We start from the raw sequence: 24947 nt of genomic DNA on the forward strand, positions 1-24947 counted from the left end.
TCTCATAGCTCAGACTACAATGTCAAGAGAGGTGTCAGAGCAGGGGGTGTATGGCACGGCAGTGCGGTACACGCCCTGCACTGATTGACTCGTCATTGTAAATGCTCAATCTCTATTCGCAGCCAGACGTGGGTGAGACAACTCTCTCAGCTCTGCTATATGGCTAAATCTAAAAATTCTGATTATGTCTGAAATGGCTGCACTTAGTAATGTAAGTGATACATTGTTGGATTCGGCATCACTTTGCCTACATCGTGCTGCTCTCAGATGAGGTGGCAAAAACCTGCTGACATATTCAGTTTAATGATGTCTGTTCAGTCTTAAAGGGTTTTTCTGGGTGACTAATATTAACTTTCTAAATTTAGGATAGCTCATGAATATCTGGTTAGTAGGAATGACCCCACCAGTCAGTGGTGTTTTATCTGGCGCTGGCTAGATGTACAGAGCGGACAGCACTGTACACGGTATAGTGGCCAGTGCACGGTATTGCAGATCAGGTCTTATTGAAAAAATGAGGATGGGATCTGCAGTACCCGGCATCGCCCACTACAAAACGTACAGAGTTGTACTGTTCGGCTCTGTATATCGCTTACATCCGGCTAAGGCTACTTTCACACTTCAGTCGTTTCAAATCCACCAGGTCCGTCGTTGCGACTGAACGACGGATCATTTTGTTTTTTTAGCTGTCAACGGACACAACGGATGAGTTATTTCACAGGATTCAGTTCACTGGAATCCTGTGAAAAAACTGATCCGTCACATCCGTTACATCTGTTGTGCGTCCGTTTTACGACGGATCCGTCGAGATCTGTTTGTTTTTGAGACAGCCCAATGGGAGTGTCAGACATGCTGGGCATGCTCAGTAGAACATGACGGAATCCAACGTTTGACGGATTACGGCTGAATCCTGCACCATAGACAACCATTATACCTCTTGACGGATTGCGACGGAATCCTGCGCATTGCGTTTTTTTGACGCTCCAAAAAACGGTAGTGTCAGTTTTTTCCACCCGATGGACAGTCATTCCACAACTGATCTGTCGTGCGGCGGATGCATTGCAAGGCCATCAGACGCAATCCGTCATTAATACAAGTCTATGGGGAAAAAAATAATCTTGCAAAATATTTTGCAGGATACCGTATTTTATCAAGGCAACGGATGGAAAAAGAGTAAAGTGTGAAAGTTGCTTAAGGGTGACAACAGCTGATTGGTGGGAAATGCTTATGTCAGACCACACTTATCTTATAGCTATGACGCATTCTATTGATAAATGTGGTGGACAACCCCTTTAACCTCATAGAGACTAATCAGGCGCATTCCCCAATAACATCATGTTGGGCATTGTCGTCATGCTTATCGCACAACATTGCTTCTTTCACTCCCACAATCAAAAGGAGGCCCACTACAGCTACCTCTGCCTAAAAATAAAGAAAAAAGTAAGGACCATCACAATGCTAAGAATAAAAAAAATATGTATATTGTCCAAAAATGTATTCTTCTCCAAATTTAGTCTGCTTCCCCACGGGCCAAGAGTTGTGTGCTTGCACATAGGTGAACCCCGGTCGATGGTGAATAGGAAGACTCTGGTATCTCGGAAATGCAGCTCTCCAAGGGTTAACAATACCTGCCGCCTCCAGACTCCTCAAGCATGAGATATAACCCAAGCTGCTGAACTTGTGTACGTTTGTGCCGCCTGCCTCGTGTCTTCATGTCTGCCTGGCGCTCTGCTCGCACATCAATCACAAACATATGTGACAGAGAGAAAAATAATCTGGTTGAGGCCGCGCGCCGGCTTTGATCTTTATTTTCGTGGTGTTTTGGAATGTTGGAGAGGCCTCCAACGAAAAAAAGCTTGTTTGTGCCTGTGAAGATGTCATCAGATCTGGGGACGCTGCTGCTCGGACCCCGGGAGAGGAGAAATTGAGGCTTCTGACCCTCACAAAGATTTCACTTTATATTCCTTTTTGCCTAAAACAGCAGACTGGCCGGAGTGGTGAGACCCAAACCTCCGCGATGATCCTCACATGCTATTGTAGTACGTGCGCTGCAGTCCATTTAATTTGTTTAATGTTTGCTAATGAGTGGGTTACTCCTAGTGGGCATTACAAAAACAGCAATTATATAGCACCGGTCCACGTGCCAGGGATTTCTTTGGAAAACTTCTTCTTGGGTTATACTATTTAACCCCAGCATTTTTCACCTTTCCCCAATTTAGAAGAAACTAATTATTCATTTACAATGATTGAAAACTTCATTCTTCTTTTACTGGGTCCAATCTCTCGGTTGCATGGAGCTGGCTCAGGAGCTGAGCCAGCTCCACACAACGAGTGTTGGCTGTGTTATACAGCCAGCATCTGCCGCCAATAGCAGTGTTTTGGAGCTAGATCCATTCACTGATCCAATCACTGTTGTTTAACCCCTAAAATTCCATGGTCCATCTCCAACAGCAGTATTTAAGTGGCGCGATCCTGCCCCTTCATCAGTATTGCGGTTTATGGTTTTCCCAACTCACTTCCCCACCAACATGATCATGAGGTGCCGATGACTTGTCATAAAATCCAGAGGCCTGTTAAAGGTCCCCACACTGCCATGTTGGACGTCTCGTGAAGCTCATACTTTAGTACTGGAGTACATAGAACAAGTTAATGAAAGTTCACGGGGTTAAAAAATAAGGTAAAAAAAAAAAAAATTAAGTCTTAAAAAGCCACAAACTCAAATTACCTCTTCTTTAAAAATAAAAAAAAGTTTTAAAATTTGAAAGACTTGGTCTATTCTATGAAAAGAAAATATTCAATGATTCAACATGTAGAGTAAATGCTGTAAATGGAAAGACAACGAGCCGAAACTCTGAGATTACTGTTTATTTGGTCACTGTACACCACCCCCACTCCAAAAAAAAAAAAATACATTAAAAGGCGATCAAATCCTAATATGTACCCCAAAATGGGACCAATAAAAACCTCAGCTCGCCGTTCCAAAAACGAGTCCCCACGTGTCTGCATTGATATAAAAACAAAGTTATGGGTCACAGAATAGACTAGTTGTTTTTTTTTCAGCATTTAATAAAAATATTACTTTCATTTATTTTTTATTTTACATTTGAAATACAACCAATAATTTTAAAGGTTTTCTCTCTTTTTTTTAATATTCTGTAAAAACAATTGTATTATACAACGGATCAAAAACGAAGTTCGTGTCAATTCCTTTATTTTTGCATTACATTTTGCAGGAGAGTACAGAAGAATCGGACGAGGAGGACGAGGTCCCGTCCGATGTTGATCTCAGTGACCCATTCTTCTCTGAGGAACTGAAGAAACCAGGTAATGTAATATATATCAGCAATGTTGTCTTTGGCTCTGTTCACACCAGCCATTTCCTACAGTTTCTGTGATTACATGTGAGATGATGGCATGTTTGTTGCATTGTAGTAGAATTGCTCCATCTGCCCAGAAAGGGGGCAACACTCAGCCGCGTGGTTCAGGTCTCCTAAGAGCAGCATCCTATTTTCAGGAGAGATATAATCTCCTCCATTGGCAGAAAAGTTGCGCTTAACGTATTGTTTTGATACTTCAGGTTTGCAAAAGAAATCTGCCGGTGGCAAAACACAGAAAGACCAAGAGACGTCTACAGACAAAGAAGAGAAAGAAAAGCGAGAAGTAAGTGGGAGAATTCCGAACATTCATAGACTATCACTGCCATTGTAAGGCCGCATTCACACTGCGTTCCTGTTCAGTGGTCTCGTCAGGGTTTCTGTCCGGACCCTCTGCAAAACGTGTTTCGGACATATGCGCTGACAGCGCCACTACATTATAGTAATGGTGGAGATGGAGTTACAGTGGGCTCTGTCGTGCACCATTTTCGGGAGTATACGACTATTGGAGGCGAACACCCATAGGTAGTAGACTGCGTCTCTGTGTCCGCCTCCTGTAAACGTATACTCCCGAAAATGGTGCACGACAGAGCACACTGTGACTCCCTCTGCACCATTATAGTTAGTGGCCGCATTGGCGCATACATCCTAACCCCCTGTTTTGTGGGGGGTTAGGACGGAAACCCTGATGGGACCACCAAACAGGGAGAGGAACACAGTGTGAACGCGGCCTAAGAAAGGGGTCATCTGCGCAGACTCTTGGGTTCTTTTAATTTCACTCCCTAAAGTCTAGTTCTACATTGGAAATTAGGGCGACGCTATCATTTAAAAGGGTTTCAGGTTTTATATAAATAAATATGAATTTATGGAAATTAATCCCTCTAACTGAAAAAATACTCAATATTCTTACATACTTTGTGCTACGGTTTCTCACCTTATTCTGGCTGTCGGCTATCAGTCACATAAAATCATAATGACTGAAAATTGGGTACAAATGTATCCGGAATATGAGAAATTGTACTAAACACGCAGATTTGATGATGGAAAGGCGCAGAAAATGTCCTAAACTGGATCTTTTTCTGTCTGCTTACCATTTCAGAACAGGCCTACAGGCACCAAATGCATTAGACTAAGGCTATGTGCGCACGCTGCATCTTTGTAATGACCACAAAGATTAATGTTTTTGTCCCCAAAAAAACGCATCCACGGCAAAAAACGCATGCGTTTTGCAGCATTTTTTTGCCTTGTTTTTACCATGTTTTTTTGCCCAATGCATTTTTAAGTCTAACCTATTGACAGATAGAAAGAATAGATAGAACATATAGAATAGGTGATAATAATAAAGAACATATAGAATGGCTAGACAGTAATAACTGATTAGCTAAAAAAACAGAGCGATCGCTAGCTTGGCCAGCTGTTTTTTAATTATTTTTTTGTAAAAAAAAATGACGTAGGGTCCCCCTGTTTTTCTTACCCAGCAACCCTCAATTGTCTGCTGTACCTTAGCTGGTTATGAAAAATAGAGGGGATTTTTTTTTTTTTTTTTAAATTGTTTGCTTTATTTAAAAAAAAAAAAAATTGCTTTGGTTCCCCCCCATTTTTTTAAAACTAGCCAAGGTACAGCAGTCAACTAGGGGCTGTTAATATTAGGGTGGGAAGGGCCATGGTTATTTGGCCCTTTCTAGCCTAACAATAGCAGCACGCAGCTACCCCAGAAGTGGGCCATTCATTAGGTAAATCAATTCTGGCGCTGGACCTGGCTCTTCCATTGCCCTTGTACGGTGGTAAACTGGGTAATAAAGGGTTAATGGCAGACCACAGCTACCTCTACGCCCTAGATTAGTAATGGGAGGCATCTATGAAACCCCCATCACTAATCTGTAAGTGGAAGTAAATAAATACAAACACCAAAAAATCCTTTATTTCAAATAAAACAAAAATACTCCCTCATTCACCACTTCATTAACCCCAAAAACTCCCCTGCAGGTCCAACGTAATCCACACAAGGTCCCACGATGCTTCCAGCACTGCTACATCAGAAGCTCACTGCAAGCACCATAAAACATGACTGCTCGCTGTGAACTCCAGGTAGCAACTAAAGTGAGCCACGCGATCAGCGGCGACATCACTCAGGTGATTTGCGGTCACAGGTGGAGGACTCCAGCTGTGGCTGTGACTAACCTGAGTGGCATCATTGCTGATCGCGGCTCAGTCTCTGCCTGAACCTCACAGCGGGCAGTCATGTTCTATGGCGCTCGCTGTGAGCTTCAGAGGTAGCAGTTGTGGAAGCATCGTTGGACCTCATGAGGATTACGTCAGACCTGTTGGGCTGTTTTTGGGGTTAATAAAGTGGGTGCTTGTTTTTCTTTCAAATAGAGGATTTTTTGGTGTTTGTGTTTATTTACTTTTACTTACAGATTAGTGATGTGGTTGTCTCATAGACACCTGCCATTACTAATTCAGGATTTAGTTGCTGCCTTGAGCTGCCATTAACTCTCTCATTACCCCGATTGCCACCGCACCAGGGCAATCTGGAAGAGCTGGGTAAAGTGTCGGGTCTGTCGCATCTACTGCATGCAGCAATTCCGGTGGCTGCAGGCTGATATTTTAAGGCTTGGGGCGCCCAATAACATGAGTATCCCCAGCCTGAGAATACCAGCCTCCAGCTGTCGGGCTTTATCTGTGCTGGTATCATATGAGGAATCCTACGCCAATTTTTTATTTATTTATTTTACTATACGATATACACCCGCCCACCGATGTCTGTGATTTGGAGCCTCAAACACGCTGTCGATCAGTGTGGGGGCTCGTCTGACTGAACCAATTACAAGAACCGGTGGGCGGGGGAAGCAGTGAATATGTATGAGCCTGACGAGTAGCCCAGGAAGAAGGAGAGGATGCGGGAGCAATGTGACAGCCGCTCCGGTGAATTGGTAAGTATGAAGTGCTTGCTCCTACCCCTTTGTGTCGGATTCTGGACTCCGTAGACTTTATATGGGGACCGGCATCTATCCATATACAAGGCATCAATTCCCCGCTGACCCATAGTCAGTGGGGAATTGACCTGCCAGTCCTCCAAAACGCAGGCACAAAACGCAAAAAGAATTGACATGCTGCATCTTTGAGGTCACCACAAAGATGCAGACCAAAAAAACTGCAATTTGGGGACAGCAAAAATGAAATCTCATAGACTTTGATCCTGTTGTATTTCAGCTGGTGATCCTTTAGTTCTCCAGGATTAATATTCCTCTGAAGTGCACAGCTCCTGTATGAGCCACATGTACAGGCTGAGTATGTCTATGGGTCCATATATCAATTTGGTGTGCAGAGGTGCAGTTGACTGTACGTATCACTAGACTTCTTTTGAGCCCATACACCGCTGTGTGCATGCAGTTTATGCAGGAGCCATGCAGTTCACAGTGGTCTTTTGACTGATCGATGGGGGGTCTCAGGGATCTGGACCTTTTCAATTTGACATAGTGACCAATATTGATAAAGGCTAATGGTTTCTTGCGATTCATTACTCTCCAAAAGCAATATTCATCCTGGTTTATACCATCCGACTGATCGTACCTGTGCTCAGTCAATTAACATTAACGAAATGTGGGAATGTAAACCAGTGGGAGCAAAACCCCAAATATTCCCAAGAGGCTGGGAAAGGGAGGGGGTAACCACACAAACAATGGAAAGACTGAGACATGTTGAATTTTATGGCTAGTTAAGGGAAAATGGGGTTGCTGTGTAATGCTGGAAAGTGAAATGAGAATTTTACTTTTTTTCAACGAAATGCCTGTGGACTGGCAGCCGGATCACAAAACCACCGCAGTGTGTAATGATACATTTCATGGTTTGTTTCAAAAGGGTAAACACATGACAGAGGATTTATGTATTCGCCTGGTCTATTTGGTCAGACACCTCTGTGTGCACCGGGACTGTTTACACTGCGTGCTAATGAAATTACCGTCTTAGAGGAAGTGGTCGTGTTACTGACAGCGATCGTGGACGGAACATTTCTGCTGATTACTCTAACACACAGCGCTAGATTACTGCTCATCTTATCATGTTACTTGTCCTGGTGCAGGCAGCGAGAAGGGCTAGCTCAGCCGTGATTACCGATACTGGAGGTTAGCGGAACGTAACGAGCGCTCATTAACAACTACGGGCCCGGGGGAATGGCTTTAAGCCGACATAAAAGCCTTACTCCACCATAGTCAGGGCATGTACGTCGTATATTTATACCTAGATTTACATAACTTTACTGAATTTCTTCTGCACTGCCTGAATTTAGGTTGTCCACCAGTTTGACTGCTTGTATAACCAGCTACCTGTACAAAAGTTGTATGTAGAATATATAAAATATACCTGTCTACAATATTCCGATATACAAGCCACATGCTTGTCTAAGGTTCCACTCTAAAAGGAAACAGAAGATCAATTCTAATGGATGAAAAGCTCTATAGGTAGTATATTCTATCGCTCCCGGATTAGTGGTGGAGCCTTTTATCCTTAGAATGACGGGCCCATCGTCCTGAGCAGGTGCAAAGGTTTCTGGTACAGTTTTTGCTGCATGGTTGCTGAAGAGGAGAACTGTGCAGGGAAGTGCTGCACAGTTCTATTGGAATTTAAGGCTGAGTTCAGACCCTGCAAATGTAGACATTACATCCACATGTAGCCGAATTTTCCAATCAAAGTCATGACCTTTTTAGTGCCTAGAGGTGAGGTCCACAGCCAAACCCACAAGTACAATTGTGGATTTCCTTCCCTAAGGGTAGATAAACACAGTGTCTTATATGTTTTTTTTAAACAGAAGACTCTTTAAGTAAATGCCAGTAGTGTTTTTCCTGAAGCGGCTTTTCTTGCTGCTTTTTGAAGGGTTTTTTTGGAGTCTTTGCTTCCAGCGTGTTTTATGATTTTATTTTTTTTTAATTTTATTTCTAACATCCAGGGAGGTTCACTTCTTTAAGCCGCTTCACAGCTTTCTAAGCCTAAAGTGGTTAAAGTAAAGGATTTTCCCTTATGAGCTGCGGCCATCACCAGTGAGCTCTTATATACAGTATTCTAGAATACAATGGAACCTTGGATTTCGAGCATAATTGGTTCCGGGAGTGTGCACTTAAACCAAGTTACTGTTAATATCAAAGCAATTCGTTCCACAACCCAAAACTATTTATTGTATTTATACAAACTTATTACAGTAATACAAACTAATGTCCTGTATTCATATAAAATTATTACAGTACACTAATACAAAATACTGTATAGTAAAAAACATAAAACAAATTAAACTGCACTTTACATTACAATAAAATTGTTGTTGTGCGAGAGGTACAGTATAAGCAATGTGCTGCACTGGTTAGCTGAAAGAGAATCCAATACTGTATCCACAAATGCAAATTGATATACATGCTATGTAGTATATACTGTACTGTGCAATGGTATACTGTATACAATATACAGTATATATGTACAGAAAGTTACCTCTAGAGCGGGTCAGAACGCAGTGAAATGACAGAACCGGAAGTGGACACGGTGGGAATTTGCTCTTACTGCAAAGCATTGCTCTTAAACCAAGTTACACATTTTTAGAAAGCTTTGCTTGTCTTGCAAAACGCTCTCAAACCAAGTTACTCTTAATCCAAGGTTCCACTGTACTGTATATAAGAGCCCAGGCCGCACCGTATAACATAAAAACAGCTTTATAATACTCAACTAGGAGGCTGTTCGGTCCTATGCGTGTCGCTACTTTCAGTCCGGCACTTTTTCCATCTTGGGCGGTCACCATCCTCCTGCCCAGCCCTGTGTACATGACGCGTCCTACATCATCCACACAGAGGCCTCCATTGCGGTCCTGTGCAGGCGCACTTTGATCTTCCTGGCCGAGGGCAAATCAAAGTACTGTAGTGCGCATGCGCGGGCGGTCTTTGTTCTTTTCTCTCACCTGCGTATTACATTTCTTTGCTCTGCCGTCATCCTGGCAAATCAAAGTGCACCTGTGCAGGAACGCAATGGAGGGCTCTGTGTGAATGATGCAGCACATGTAATCCACACAGAGCTGGGCAAGAGGATGGCGACTGCACAAGATGGAAGAGGCGCCGGACCACGAGCAGCGACACCCATCGGACCGGACCGCCCCCTAGGTGAGTATAATAAAGGTGTTTTAACATTCTACACAGCGGCCTGGGCTCCTATATACAGTATTCTAGAATGCTGTACATAAGAGCTCACTGATGGTAGCCGCAGCTCATAAGGGAAAAACCTGGTGACTGGTTCCCTTTAAGCACTGCAAGTTGTTTTTACATGCCTTTGCAAAATGCTCCTTCTTTTTGTTAGCGCTTTTTCAGGCGAAACCGGCCTCAAATAAAAGGCGTCATGTGCAATACCCTAAGGTTGTCTGCACACTGCATTTTTTTATCACGTTTTTTGATGCATATTATTTAGTGCAGTTTTGTCAGAAAACTGCAAGCAAATCCTGATGCCAGCAAAGTCATTGTGAATCCTGAAGTGTAGCACTCATGTTCAGTTTTTTTCCTTGCAGATTTGGTGCCGTAAATAATCTGCAGCATGTGTTAATTCTTTTAGCGTTTTTGGGTGCATTTTTCACCATTGAAAGCAATGAAAACACGGCAAAACCATGTTTTTTTGCCAAGAGTTGCCGAAATTTCTGCAACTGAATACTCAACGTGTGCACATACCCCAAGTCTCTGGATTTACAATATTGATGTTTTATCTTCACTCCATCACCAGCCACAGAGCAACAAAGCCGCACATATACAGAATAGAGACCAGCAGAAGCATTCAGAGTCAGATATTGAGGTTTAGCACAACAATAGGGGATGAATACGGTGGTCCTGGTAAACCTTTGTAGTGCATACACCTCATTTGTGACATTTGGCTGGTGAGAGTCCACATGAATATTGTAGGTAATATAAATAGCATTTGAGGTCACTGGCTTATCAGTTTCTAATGTTTTTATGACCATTAAAACCTGCGATCTGTGATAACATATCGCTGATTGACGTTTCAGGCGGAGATGGCATTGCTCATGATGGATGATGTCGAGGACGACCGGAAGCATTTCAATTACGATCAGATTGTAGAGCAGCACAACCTGAGTCGCAGCAAGATGAAGAAGTTAAAGAAGAAGGACAAACTGGTGGAGGATGACTTCCAGGTATGGGTTTCTTTTGGTGACCATCCAACTTATGATCCTTTGTATTTTGCAAGACACAGACTTATTTCCTGAAAGGGCAACTGTTCTAACCATTTAAATCAAAAAGACTGCTGGAAAACCATTGTAAATGTGAGCAGGGTGCTAGCCAAAATATACACAATTTATATAAAGCGAAAGCTGCACACCAAATTCAGAGAAATATGAACAAGCATAACTGCTTTATAATACATAAGGAATGAAAAATACAATTAGCCATATGAAAATTTGAAATGTGACATTGCATAACTGCTGAGGATTATTTGACAAAAAGAGATATTTAGCTAATGTATTGATCAATTAATTACTGCCCGATAACCACTTCACAGTAATCTCTTATTTATCGGGTGCCTAACCAAATGTTTCCTCTGTGCGGTTGAAACTTGCTTGTGTAGGGGAAGAAAGGGAATTGGTTTTATATAGGAAACTGAATAAACATGGCTAAAGGGCCCGACTGGGTTCTCAGACAGAAAAAAACTGCATATCAATCAAAAAGACTGCTGGAACACCATTGTAATCTTAGAGATTACCGTGAAGTTGTTATGGGGCAGTAATGAATTGATCAATACATTAGCAAAATATCTTTTTTTTTTTTTTTTTTTAAATAATCCTCAGCAGTTATGCAATGTCACATTTCAATTTTTTCAATTTTTCATATGGCTAAGTGTATTTTTCATTCCTTATGTATTATAAAGCAGTTATGCTTGTCCATATTTCTCTGAATTTGGTGTGCAGATTTCACTTCATATAGATTGTTCTAACTATTCAGCCACCATTTTGCGCATATTTGTCTATATATCGATCTATAAATGTAAAGAGTGGCTGGTAACAACCACTTTATCTCTATTACTATCCAGCTGACAGGTTTTCACATCATCATTGTTTAGAAGTGCCCATCCTCTCTGCTTCCTACTTGCTGGGAAAATGGTGCTGATTGACAGGTCAGACCAGCAACATTTTTGAGCTGCTGACCCCGAACTGTGTGTTTTCCAATGCTGTAAGCAAATGTCCCTCTATGGCATCAAGAGACCGCAGTTGCAGATCTGTATTAAAAAGCTCTGTAGCATAGAGCTTGTAAGCATTGTGCTCTTTGCCCTAGACCAGCCTCCACTGATTGACAACAGAGCGAACCGGTAACACAGGCAGTGAGCAATTAACTATAAAATTAAAAATCACTTTGTTCCTGTGAACGAGGAGTATTTTTTAATAAGAGATAAGCTGTAAAGTTACTTGTTTTTACAGGCACTTTGCAATTATAGCTATTTAATATGTTATAAATAACCTTTCTTTGTCGCTCCTAATTGGGAGACCCAGACAATTGGGTGTATAGCTACTGCCTCCGGAGGCCACACAAAGTATTACACTAAAAAGTGTAAGGCCCCTCCCCTTCTGGCTATACACCCCCCCGTGGGATCACGGGCTCCTCAGTTTTTATGCTTTGTGCGAAGGAGGTCAGACATCCACGCATAGCTCCACTGTTTAGTCAGCAGCAGCTGCTGACTATGTCGGATGGAAGAAAAGAGGGCCCATACTAGGGCCCCCAGCATGCTCCCTTCTCACCCCACTTTCTGTCGGCGGTGTTTGTTAAGGTTGAGGTACCCATTGCGGGTACGGAGGCTGGAGCCCACATGCTGATTCCTTCCCCATCCCCATTAGGGCTCTGGGTGAAGTGGGACTTTACCGGTCTCCAGGCACTGAGACCGTGCTCCTTCCACAGCCCCCGGAGAATCGGCTGGATATGGAGCTGAGTATCGTCAGGGACAGGGCCCTGCTTCGTTAAGGTACTCTGTGTCCCCGGGCATACCGCGTGCACACCGCAGCATGCTGGGCGTGTTAGTGCGCCGGGGACATCAGCGCTGCTGCGATTGTGCCATTCCTCACTACAGCGCTGCTGAGTGAGTAGACTTAGTACGAACGGCCGCGCCGGCCGCTGGGGTCAGTTTTCACTGCGACGCGGCTGGGACTTGTGGTGCGCCGGGGACTTCCGCGCTAGCCGTGCATGTATGACGGCCGCGCTTATTACTACAGTCCCCGGCTTTTGCGGCCTAGTTCGTTTCGTTCCCGCCCCCAGACCTGCCAGTCAGGGGGAGGGCGGGACGCTGTACAGACCATCAGCGCTGAGGGCTGGAGTCTGCTTTACATACTCCAGCCCTCACACTGGGCACAGTGGGACGCCAGTTTCCCGCACTTTGTTTGTGGCACGCCCACGGTCCGCCCCTCCTCACAGGACGCCGGCAGCCATTCCTGTCTGCACGCTGAGCTGGAGAGGGGAGACTGGGAGACCCAGACACGGGATTCTGCGACCTCACACCCGCTTTTCAGCGGGCGGTAAGCAGCCCTCAAGGGCTCACCCCCACTTGTGCCGAAGTGTACTTTGTATTTTTGTGCTTGCATGCTATACATTACACTGTACGGTCGCTGGTGACTCTCTGCTATATACCCTCCTAGGTTACTCAAGGCAGACAACAGCATGTCGTCCGCAAAAAGCAAACGTGCCAAGGCACAGACTTTATATGCTGCTTGTACCGCATGTGGGGCTGCTCTACCAGGGTGACGACTCTGACTCGGACGACAGTCCCAGACGGCCTAAGCGGGCTTGCTATGAGCGGCCCTCAACTTCATCACACTGGTCAGGGTCCCAGCTGGACGACTCTCTGTGTGATGAGGCGGATGTGGCTGATCAGGATTCTGATCCTGGGACCGTTCTCAATCTGGATACACCTGATGGTGACGCCATAGTGAATGATCTTATAGCGTCCATCAATAGAATGTTAGATATTTCTCCACCAGCTCCTCCTGCGGAGGAGTCAGCCTCACAGCAGGAGAAATTCCATTTCAGGTATCCCAAGCGTAAATTGAGCACTTTTCTGGACCACTCTGACTTTAGAGACGCTATCCAGAAACACCACGCTTATCCAGATAAGCGTTTCTCCAAACGGCTTAAAGATACACGATATCCTTTTCCCCCTGACGTGGTCAAGGGCTGGACCCAGTGTCCCAAGGTGGACCCTCCAATCTCCAGGCTTGCAGCTAGATCCTTAGTTGCAGTGGAAGATGGGGCAGCACTTAAAGATGCCACTGACAGACAGATGGAGCTCTGGTTGAAATCCATCTATGAAGCTATTGGAGCGTCGTTGGCGCCAGCATTCGCAGCCGTATGGGCACTCCAAGCTATTTCAGCTGGGCTTACACAGGTCGACACGGTCACACGTACATCTGCTCCGCAGGTGGCGCCCTTGACCTCTCAAATGTCTGCATTCGCGTCTTACGCGATTAATGCTGTCCTAGACTCTACGAGCCGTACGGCAGTGGCGTCTGCCAACTCCGTGGTTTTACGTAGAGCCTTGTGGTTGAGAGAATGGAAGGCAGATTCTGCTTCCAAGAAGTGCTTAACCAGTTTGCCTTTTTCTCGTGACCGACTGTTTGGTGAGCGTTTGGATGAAATCATTAAACACTCCAAGGGTAAGGATTCATCCTTACCTCAACCCAGACAAAACAAACCCCAACAGAGGAGGGGACAGTCTGGTTTTCGGTCCTTTCGAGGCTCAGGCAGGTCCCAATTCTCCTCGTCCAAAAGAACTCAAAAGGATCAGAGGTGCTCAGATTCTTGGCGGACTCAATCCCGACCAAAAAAAGACAGCCGGAAGAACCGTTACCAAGACGGCTTCCTCATGACTTTCAGACTCCTCTCTCCGCATCCTCGGTCGGTGGCAGGCTCTCCCGCTTTGGCGACATTTGGCTGTCACAGGTCAAAGACCGTTGGGTGAGAGACATTCTGTCTCACGGGTACAGGATAGAGTTCAGTTCTCGTCCTCCAACTCGCTTCTTCAGAACTTCTCCACCTCCCGACCGAGCAGATGCTCTTCTGCAAGCGGTGTCCGCCCTAAAGGCGGAAGGAGTGGTGACTCCCGTTCCTCTTCAGGAACGAGGTCGCGGTTTTTACTCCAATTTGTTTGTGGTGCCAAAGAAGGACGGGTCGTTCCGTCCCGTCCTGGATCTAAAGCTGCTCAACAAACACGTGAAAACCAGGCGGTTCCGGATGGAATCCCTCCGCTCCGTCATCGCCTCAATGTCTCAAGGAGATTTCCTAGCATCAATAGACATCAAGGATGCTTATCTCCACGTGCCGATTGCGCCAGAGCATCAGCGTTTTCTACGCTTCGTTGTAGGAAGCGAACACCTGCAGTTCGTAGCTCTACCTTTCGGGCTAGCGACAGCCCCTCGGGTCTTTACCAAGGTTATGGCAGCAGTAGTGGCAGTCCTGCACTCGCAAGGCCACTCTGTGATTCCGTATTTGGACGATCTACTTATCAAGGCACCCTCTCAAGAGGCATGCCAGCACAGCCTGAACGTGGCACTGAAGACTCTCCAGGGTTTCGGGTGGATTATCAACTTTTCAAAGTCAAATCTAACCCCGACCCAATCACTAACATATCTTGGCATGGAGTTTCATACTCTCTCAGCGATAGTGAAACTTCCACTGGACAAACAGTGTTCACTACAGACAGGGGTGCAATCTCTCCTTCAGGGCCAGTCGCACCCCTTGAGGCGCCTCATGCACTTCCTAGGGAAGATGGTAGCAGCAATGGAAGCAGTTCCTTTCGCGCAGTTTCATCTGCGTCCACTTCAATGGGACATTCTCCGCCAATGGGACGGGAAGTCGACATCCCTCGACAGGGATGTCTCCCTCTCTCAGACAGCCAAGGACTCTCTCCGGTGGTGGCTTCTTCCCACCTCATTGTCGAAAGGAAAGTCGTTCCTACCCCCATCCTGGGCGGTGGTCACGACAGACGCGAGCCTGTCAGGGTGGGGAGCAGTGTTTCTCCACCACAGGGCTCACGGTACGTGGACTCGGAAAGAGTCCACCCTTCAAATCAATGTTCTGGAAATCAGAGCAGTCTATCTTGCCCTACAAGCCTTCCAGCAGTGGCTAGCAGGCAAGCAGATCCGAATTCAGTCGGACAACTCCACAGCGGTGGCATACATCAACCACCAAGGGGGAACACGCAGTCGGCAGGCCTTCCAGGAAGTCCGGCGGATTCTGACGTGAGTGGAAGACACGGCATCCACCATATCCGCAGTTCACATACCAGGCGTGGAAAACTGGGAAGCAGACTTTCTCAGTCGCCAGGGCATGGACGCAGGGGAATGGTCCCTTCACCCGGACATGTTTCAGGAGATCTGTCGCCGCTGGGGGATGCCGGACATCGACCTGATGGCGTCACGGCACAACAACAAGGTCCCGGTTTTCATGGCGCGATCCCACGATTACCGAGCTCTGGCGGCAGACGCCCTAGTTCAGGATTGGTCGCAGTTCAGGCTACCTTATGTGTTCCCACCTCTGGCGTTGTTGCCCAGGGTGCTGCGCAAGATCAGGGCCGACTGCCGCCGCGCCATCCTCGTCGCTCCAGACTGGCCAAGGAGGTCGTGGTACCCGGATCTGTGGCACCTCACGGTAGGCCAACCGTGGGCTCTGCCAGACCGTCCAGACTTGCTGTCTCAAGGGCCGTTTTTCCATCTGAATTCTGCGGCCCTGAACCTGACTGTGTGGCCATTGAGTCCTGGATCCTAGCGGCCTCAGGTTTATCTCATGAAGTGGTTGCCACCATGAGACAGGCTAGGAAACCATCCTCCGCCAAGATCTACCACAGGACGTGGAAGATATTCTTATCTTGGTGCTCTGCTCAGGGAGTTTCTCCCTGGCCATTTGCATTGCCTATTTTTCTTTCCTTCCTGCAGTCTGGGTTGGAAAAAGGTTTGTCGCTCGGCTCCCTTAAAGGTCAAGTCTCCGCGCTATCCGTATTTTTTCAGAAGCGCCTAGCGCGACTTCCTCAGGTACGCACGTTCCTGCAAGGGGTTTGTCATATCGTCCCCCCTTACAAGCGGCCGTTGGAGCCCTGAGATCTGAACAAGGTCCTAATTGCTCTCCAGAAGCCGCCTTTCGAGCCTTTGAAGGATGTTTCCCCTTCTCGTCTTTCACAGAAAGTGGCCTTTCTAGTGGCGGTCACGTCTCTTCGGAGAGTGTCCGAGCTGGCGGCGTTATCATGCAGATCTCCCTTCCTAGTATTTCACCAGGACAAGGTAGTTCTGCGTCCAATTCCAGAATTTCTTCCTAAGGTGGTATCCTCCTTTCATCTCAACCAGGATATCACTTTACCGTCTTTGTGTCCGCATCCAGTTCACCAATTTGAAAAAGGTTTGCATTTATTGGATCTGGTGAGAGCACTCAGGATCTACATTTCCCGCACGGCGCCCCTGCGCCGCTCGGATGCACTCTTTATCCTTGTCGCTGGTCAGCGTAAGGGGTCGCAAGCTTCCAAATCCACCCTGGCGCGGTGGATCAAGGAACCAATTCTTCACACCTACCGTTCTGCTGGGCTTCCGATTCCATCAGGACTGAAGGCCCATTCTACCAGAGCCGTGGGTGCGTCCTGGGCATTACGGCACCAGGCTACGGCTCAGCAGGTGTGCCAGGCGGCTACCTGGTCGAGTCTGCACACTTTTACCAAGCATTATCAGGTGCATACCTACGCTTCGGCGGATGCCAGCCTAGGTAGACAAGTCCTTCAGGCGGCGGTGGCCCACCTGTAGGAAAGGGCTGTTTGACGGCCCTATCACGAGGTATTCTTTTACCCACCCAGGGACTGCTTTTGGACGTCCCAATTGTCTGGGTCTCCCAATTAGGAGCGACAAAGAAGAAGGGAATTTTGTTTACTTACCGTAAATTCCTTTTCTTCTAGCTCCAATTGGGAGACCCAGCACCCGCCCTGTTTTCTTAGGGATTTTGTTTTTTCGGGTGCACATGTTGTTCATGTTGAAGAGTTCAGTTCTCCGATGTTGTTCCTCGGATTGAATTTGTCTTTAAAACAGTTATTGGCTTTCCTCCTTCTTGCTTTTGCACTAAAACTGAGGAGCCCGTGATCCCACGGGGGGGTGTATAGCCAGAAGGGGAGGGGCCTTACACTTTTTAGTGTAATACTTTGTGTGGCCTCCGGAGGCAGTAGCTATACACCCAATTGTCTGGGTCTCCCAATTGGAGCTAGAAGAAAAGGAATTTACGGTAAGTAAACAAAATTCCCTTCTTCTTTGTCGCTCCATTGGGAGACCCAGACAATTGGGTGTATAGGCTATGCCTCCGGAGGCCGCACAAAGTATTACACTAAAAGTGTAAAGCCCCTCCCCTTCTGCCTATACACCCCCCGTGCTCCCACGGGCTCCTCAGTTTTTTGCTTTGTGCGAAGGAGGCAGACATGCACGCAAGCTCCACAGCTTAGTCAGCAGCAGCTGCTGACTATGTCGGATGGAAGAAAAGAGGGCCCTTAACAGGGCCCCCAGCATGCTCCCTTCTCACCCCACTCTTGTCGGCGGTGTTGTTAAGGTTGAGGTATCCATTGCGGGTACGGAGGCTGGAGCCCACATGCTGTTTTCCTTCCCCATCCCCCTTAGGGCTCTGGGTGAAGTGGGATCCTAATCGGTCTTCAGGCACTGAGACCGTGCTCCATCCACAGCTCCTGAGGACTCTGCTGGATAGGAGCCGAGTATCGTTCAGGGACATGGCCCTGCTACTTTGAGGTACTCTGTGTCCCCGTGGGGACCGCGCACAGCAAAACTCCAGCATTGCTGGGTGTGCTAGTGCACCGGGGACCGCGGCGCTGACCGCGTTTGTGCCATTACACACTGCAGCGTCGCTGAGTGTGTTAGTGTATGGGGACTGCCGCGCTGACCGCCGCTGCCATTGTTATCACTGCGGCGCGGCTGGGACTGTTAGTGCGCCGGGGACTTCCGCGCCGACCGCGCTTATACGGCGGCCGCGCTTATAACTCGAGTCCCCGGCTTTTGCGGCCTAGTCTCTTTTTCTTCCCGCCCCCAGCCCTGCCAGTCAGGGGAAGGGCGGGACGCTGTACAGGACGGCAGCACTGAGGGCTGGAGCATGCTTTGCATACTCCACCCCCCTCACTGTGCACAGTGGGGCACCAGTTCCCGCACTTTCTGGGTCACGCCCACGGCTCCCTCCTCTCCTCAGGACGCCGGCAGCCATTCCTGTCAGCTCCTCTGACGCTGCAGAGGGGAGACAAGCTCTGGGGGACCCAGGCAGGGATTCTGGTGGCCACACAACCGCTTTAAGCGGGCGGTAAGCAGCACCTGAGGTGCTGGCCCCACTTGTGCAGAAGTGTAATTATAGATTATATGTTTATAGGCTATACTTTACACTGTATGGTGCACGGTTGATTTCTGGCTATATACCCTATTGTGTTGCTCAGGGGAGACAACAGCATGGCGCCCACAAGAGGCAGGGGTGCCAAAACACAGGCTTACTATGCTGCCTGCGCCGCATGTACGACCTCGCTACCGGCAGGTTCCACTGACCCTCATTGTGTGCACTGCTCGGCCCCTGTGGCACTTGCTCAGCCGGAGCCTCTGCTAAGGGGGGCCCAGGGGGAACCACCAGCTAACACTGTCCAGGTGACAGGGACGGAATTTTCAGTTTTTACTGACAGACTTTCTGAGACTATGGCTAAGATTCTAGAAGCTTTGCAGTCCAGACCGGTATCTCAGACCATGGGCACTGTGGAATCATTGCCCCCTGGTTCCCCTCAGTTGGAACAACAATGTTCCCCCGGGGTGTCTCATAGATCCCAGGGTGAGGTCTCTGACACGGACCGCAGCCCCAGACCGCCTAAGCGAGCTCGCTGGGAAATCCCCTCGACCTCATCACATTGTTCAGGGTCTCAGAGGGAGGACTCTCTGTATGATGAAGCGGAGGTAGCTGATCAGGATTCTGATCCTGAGGCCGCTCTCAACCTTGATACTCCTGATGGTGACGCCATAGTGAATGATCTTATCGCGTCCATACATCAAATGTTGGATATTTCTCCCTCGGCTCCTCCAGTGGAGGAGTCAGCCTCTCAGGAGAAATTCCGTTTCAGGTTCCCCAAGCGTACAACGAGTATGTTTCTGGATCACTCCGACTTCAGAGAGGCAGTCCAGAAACACCGAGTTTGTCCAGATAAGCGTTTTTCCAAGCGCCTTAAGGATACACGTTATCCCTTCCCGCCTGACGTGGTCAAGGGCTGGACTCAGTGTCCCAAGGTGGATCCTCCAATCTCCAGACTGGCGGCTAGATCCATAGTTGCAGTTGAAGATGGGGCTTCGCTCAAGGATGCCACTGACAGACAGATGGAGCTCTGGTTGAAATCCATCTATGAAGCTATCGGTGCGTCTTTTGCTCCAGCATTCGCAGCCGTATGGGCACTCCAAGCTATTGCAGCGGGTCAAGCGCAAATTGACGCACTCACACGTACGTCTGCGCCGCAAGTGGCGTCCATAACTTCTCAAACGTCGGCATTTGCGTCCTACGCTATTAATGCTGTCCTGGACTCTGCGAGCCGTACGGCGGTTGCAGCCGACAATTCGGTGGCAATACGCAGGGCCTTGTGGCTACGGGAATGGAAGGCAGATTCGGCTTCCAAAAAAGTGCTTAACCGGTTTGCCATTTTGTGGCGACCGTTTGTTTGGTGAGAGGCTGGATGAAATCATCAAACAATCCAAGGGAAAGGAAACATCCTTACCCCAGGCCAAACCAAAATTACCCCAACAGAGGAGGGGACAGTCGAGGTTTCGGTCCTTTCGGGGTGCGGGCAGGTCCCAATTATCCTCGTACAAAAGGCCTCAGAAGGATCAGAGGAACTCCGATCCATGGCGGTCTAAGTCACGCCCTAAAAAGACCGCCGGAGGTGCCGCTACCAAGGCGGCTTCCTCATGACTTACGGCCTCCTCACACCGCATCCTCGGTCGGTGGCAGGCTCTCCCGCTTTTCCGACATTTGGCTGCCACAGGTAAAAGACCGTTGGGTGGGAGACATTCTGTCTCACGGTTACAGGATAGAGTTCAGCTCTCGTCCTCCGACTCGATTTTTCAGAACATCTCCGCCTCCCGAGCGAGCCGATGCTCTTCTGCAGGCGCTGGGCACTCTGAAGACAGAAGGAGTGGTGGTCCCTGTTCCTCTTCAGCAACAGGGTCACGGTTTTTACTCCAACCTGTTTGTGGTTCCAAAGAAGGACGGGTCTTTCCGTCCTGTCCTGGACCTAAAACTGCTCAACAAACATGTAAAGGCCAGCCGGTTCCGGATGGAATCCCTCCGCTCCGTCATCGCCTCAATGTCCCAAGGAGATTTCCTTGCATCGATCGATATCAAAGATGCTTATCTCCACGTCCCGATTGCTCCAGAGCATCAGCGCTTCCTGCGCTTCGCCATAGGAGACTAACACCTTCAGTTCGTGGCACTGCCGTTCGGCCTGGCGACAGCCCCACGGGTTTTCACCAAGGTCATGGCTGCAGTAGTTGCGGTCCTCCACTCTCAGGGTCACTCGGTGATCCCTTACTTAGACGATCTGCTGGTCAAGGCTCCCTCTCAAGAGGCATGCCAGCACAGCCTCACCGCTACTCTGGAGACTCTCCAGAGTTTCGGGTGGATCATCAATTTTCCAAAGTCAAATCTGACACCGGCCCAATCACTGACATATCTTGGCATGGAGTTTCATACCCTCTCAGCGATAGTGAAGCTTCCGCTGAACAAGCAGCGTTCACTACAGACGGGGGTGCAATCTCTCCTTCAAGGTCAGTCACACCCCTTGAGGCGCCTCATGCACTTCCTGGGGAAGATGGTGGCAGCAATGGAGGCAGTCCCTTTCGCGCAGTTTCACCTGCGTCCTCTTCAATGGGACATCCTACGCAAATGGGACAGGAAGCCGACGTCCCTCGACAGGAACGTCTCCCTCTCTCAGGCAACCAAAGCTTCCCTTCGGTGGTGGCTTCATCCCACTTCATTATCGAAGGGGAAATCCTTCCTACCCCCATCCTGGGCGGTGGTCACGACTGACGCGAGTCTGTCAGGGTGGGGAGCAGTTTTTCTCCACCACAGGGCTCAGGGTACGTGGACTCGGCAGGAGTCCTCACTTCAGATCAATGTTCTGGAGATCAGGGCAGTGTATCTAGCCCTAAAAGCGTTCCAGCAGTGGCTGGAAGGCAAGCAGATCCGAATTCAGTCGGACAACTCCACAGCGGTGGCTTACATCAACCACCAAGGAGGAACACGCAGTCGGCAAGCCTTCCAGGAAGTCCGGCGGATTTTGATGTGGGTGGAAGCCACGGCCTCCACCATCTCCGCAGTTCACATCCCGGGCGTGGAAAACTGGGAAGCAGATTTTCTCAGTCGCCAGGGCATGGACGCAGGGGAATGGTCCCTTCACCCGGACGTGTTTCAGGAGATCTGTTGCCGCTGGGGGATGCCGGACGTCGACCTAATGGCGTCCCGGCACAACAACAAGGTCACGGCATTCATGGCACGTTCTCACGATCACAGAGCTCTGGCGGCAGACGCCTTAGTTCAGGATTGGTCGAAGTTTCAACTCCCTTATGTGTTTCCTCCGCTGGCACTGTTGCCCAGAGTGTTACGCAAGATCAGGGCCGACTGCCGCCGCGCCATCCTCGTCGCTCCAGACTGGCCGAGGAGGTCGTGGTACCCGGATCTGTGGCATCTCACGGTCGGCCAACCGTGGGCACTACCAGACCGACCAGACTTGCTGTCTCAAGGGCCGTTTTTCCATTTGAATTCTGCGGCCCTCAACCTGACTGTGTGGCCATTGAGTCCTGGATCTTAGCGTCTTCAGGATTATCTCAAGAGGTCATTGCCACTATGAGACAGGCTAGGAAACCAACGTCCGCCAAGATCTACCACAGGACGTGGAAAATATTCCTGTTATGGTGCTCTGATCAGGGTTTTTCTCCCTGGCCATTTGCCTTGCCCACTTTTCTGTCCTTTCTTCAGTCCGGATTGGAAAAGGGTTTGTCGCTTGGCTCCCTTAAGGGACAAGTCTCTGCGCTCTCTGTGTTTTTTCAGAAGCGCTTGGCCAGACTTCCACAGGTACGCACGTTCCTGCAGGGGGTTTGTCACATCGTCCCTCCTTACAAACGTCCGTTGGAACCCTGGGATCTGAACAGGGTGCTGATGGTTCTTCAGAAACCACCGTTCGAGCCAGTGAGGGATATTTCTCTCGCACGCCTTTCGCAGAAAGTGGTTTTCCTAGTAGCAGTCACTTCACTTCGGAGAGTGTCTGAGCTAGCAGCATTGTCATGCAAAGCCCCTTTCCTGGTGTTTCACCAGGACAAGGTGGTTCTGCGTCCGGTTCCGGAATTTCTACCTAAGGTGGTATCCCCTTTTCATCTCAATCAGGATATCTCCTTACCCTCTTTTTGCCCTCATCCAATTCACCAATGTGAAAAGGATTTGCACTTGTTAGATCTGGTGAGAGCACTCAGACTCTACATTTCTCGTACGGCGCCCCTGCGCCGCTCGGATGCACTCTTTGTCCTTGTCGCTGGCCAGTGTAAAGGGTCACAGGCTTCCAAATCAACCCTGGCTCGGTGGATCAAGGAACCAATTCTCGAAGCTTACCGTTCTACTGGGCTTCCGGTTCCCTCAGGGCTGAAGGCCCATTCTACCAGAGCTGTGGGTGCGTCCTGGGCTTTGAGGCACCAGGCTACGGCTCAGCAGGTGTGTCAGGCGGCTACCTGGTCGAGCCTGCACACTTTCACGAAACACTATCAGGTGCATACCTATGCTTCGGCGGATGCCAGCCTAGGTAGGCGAGTCCTTCAGGCGGCGGTTGCCCACCTGTAGGACGGAGCCGTTACGGCTCTATTATGAGGTATTATTTACCCACCCAGGGACTGCTTTTGGACGTCCCAATTGTCTGGGTCTCCCAATGGAGCGACAAAGAAGAAGGGAATTTTGTTTACTTACCGTAAATTTCTTTTCTTCTAGCGCCAATTGGGAGACCCAGCACCCGCCCCTGTTTTTTTGTGTACACATGTTGTTCATGTTGAATGGTTTCAGTTCTCCGATATTCCTTCGGATTGAATTTACTTTAAACCAGTTTATAATTTTTTTCCTCATTCTTGCTTTTGCACCAAAACTGAGGAGCCCGTGGGAGCACGGGGGGTGTATAGGCAGAAGGGGAGGGGCTTTACACTTTTAGTGTAATACTTTGTGCGGCCTCCGGAGGCATAGCCTATACACCCAATTGTCTGGGTCTCCCAATTGGAGCTAGAAGAAAAGGAATTTACGGTAAGTAAACAAAATTCCCTTCTTTAACACTAGAAGTCCCAGAGAGGGGTCATTTAACATTTCTACCTTTGGAACCCAGAGACGGGTCGAATGACCTGAAGGACTTTAGCTAACTTCCTATAATGATCGTCTTTTGTTCTGTAATTAAGGCCATTACTGTCGCACCGCAGGAGGTTGTTGTTTTCCATTGAGTTTAGCCATTTAGTTTCTAGTTAGTTCTATTCAGTTTGGACTAAGGGTCATTTGACCCTCTTTCGGGACTTCAGGGGGGAGCTCGAAATTTCTGGGACTTCTAGTGTTAAGGCAGCCTTAAAGGGGTATCGCCATCTAAGCTGTTTATGATCTATTCTCAAGATAGATACGTGTCCCCTATCTGGTCCCACTTCTCATGCCTTTGTCTGTGTAGAGGTGGCCATGCATGGGCAGCTCTATCCTTTCTTTTTCCTGACAACCCCTTGTCCCTGATATAAATCAAACTGTCTAGAAACGTGTCAGTTCAGGCTGCAGACTGAAATATACAGTTCATGCGTTTTAACGCACGAGCTCTATCACACATACTTTAGTCAGCTGCCAGCTCGGATGTGTGAAGAAATATTTTATCCCATATTGTGCATGATGAGGAGATCATCTGCTTGATCCTCCTCCGTCAGTTTGACAGCTATATAATAGTGCAGGAGACTGCATACAACTGCAAAACAAACATTGAGTTTGGGTCTGAAGATAACCCACATTGTGCTCAGTCTGACTGAGGTATTTGTGATACAGCTTTTGTTAGTTGACACATAGGTCTTGGGAGCTGTATATATTCAGTCTGCAGCCCATTGTGACACGTGACTAGGAAGATCTGAGGTCTTAATTATACCAGGAGAACCTGTATAAAGGGGTTGTAGTCCTTTTAGAAGTCTTTCTATCATGAGCTGCTATAGTGAAAAAAAAAAAACAATCAAACAAAACAAGTATTACTTACCTTCCCCAGGCCCAGCTCCAGCTCTTTATTGCTACCTGATCTCTGCCTTTTCTCTGCAGTGTTGATGGTGCTGCTGCCAATCATTAAGTTCAGCGGCTCATTCCATCTTCTACAGCGTAGCCCCTGAGCTCATTGATTGGATGTGATGTGACATCAGCTCTGCAGCCAAACGGCTGAGACTGGGCACTGACTGCGTGCTGACACTCGACTCCGGGAGGGTAAATTTGCTTTTTTTCTGTAGCTACAATAGCCTACTTTTACATTGATGGCCTATCC

At 48.1% G+C, this 24947-nt stretch overlaps 1 protein-coding gene across 1 annotated transcript in view; it reads left to right on the plus strand.

Annotated features, from left to right (window-relative positions):
• The window catches only part of ESF1 (ESF1 nucleolar pre-rRNA processing protein), a 136556-nt gene that overhangs the window by 95643 nt on the left and 15966 nt on the right, over window positions 1-24947 (plus strand). Inside the window, exons 11-13 of the mRNA XM_075339281.1 lie at window positions 3231-3321; window positions 3575-3657; window positions 10396-10542. Coding sequence (XP_075195396.1) covers window positions 3231-3321; window positions 3575-3657; window positions 10396-10542 — 321 coding nt within the window. The remainder of the gene's footprint in view (window positions 1-3230; window positions 3322-3574; window positions 3658-10395; window positions 10543-24947) is intronic.

The sequence above is a fragment of the Anomaloglossus baeobatrachus genome, chromosome 3, assembly GCF_048569485.1.
Source record: "Anomaloglossus baeobatrachus isolate aAnoBae1 chromosome 3, aAnoBae1.hap1, whole genome shotgun sequence".
NCBI lineage: Eukaryota > Metazoa > Chordata > Amphibia > Anura > Aromobatidae > Anomaloglossus > Anomaloglossus baeobatrachus.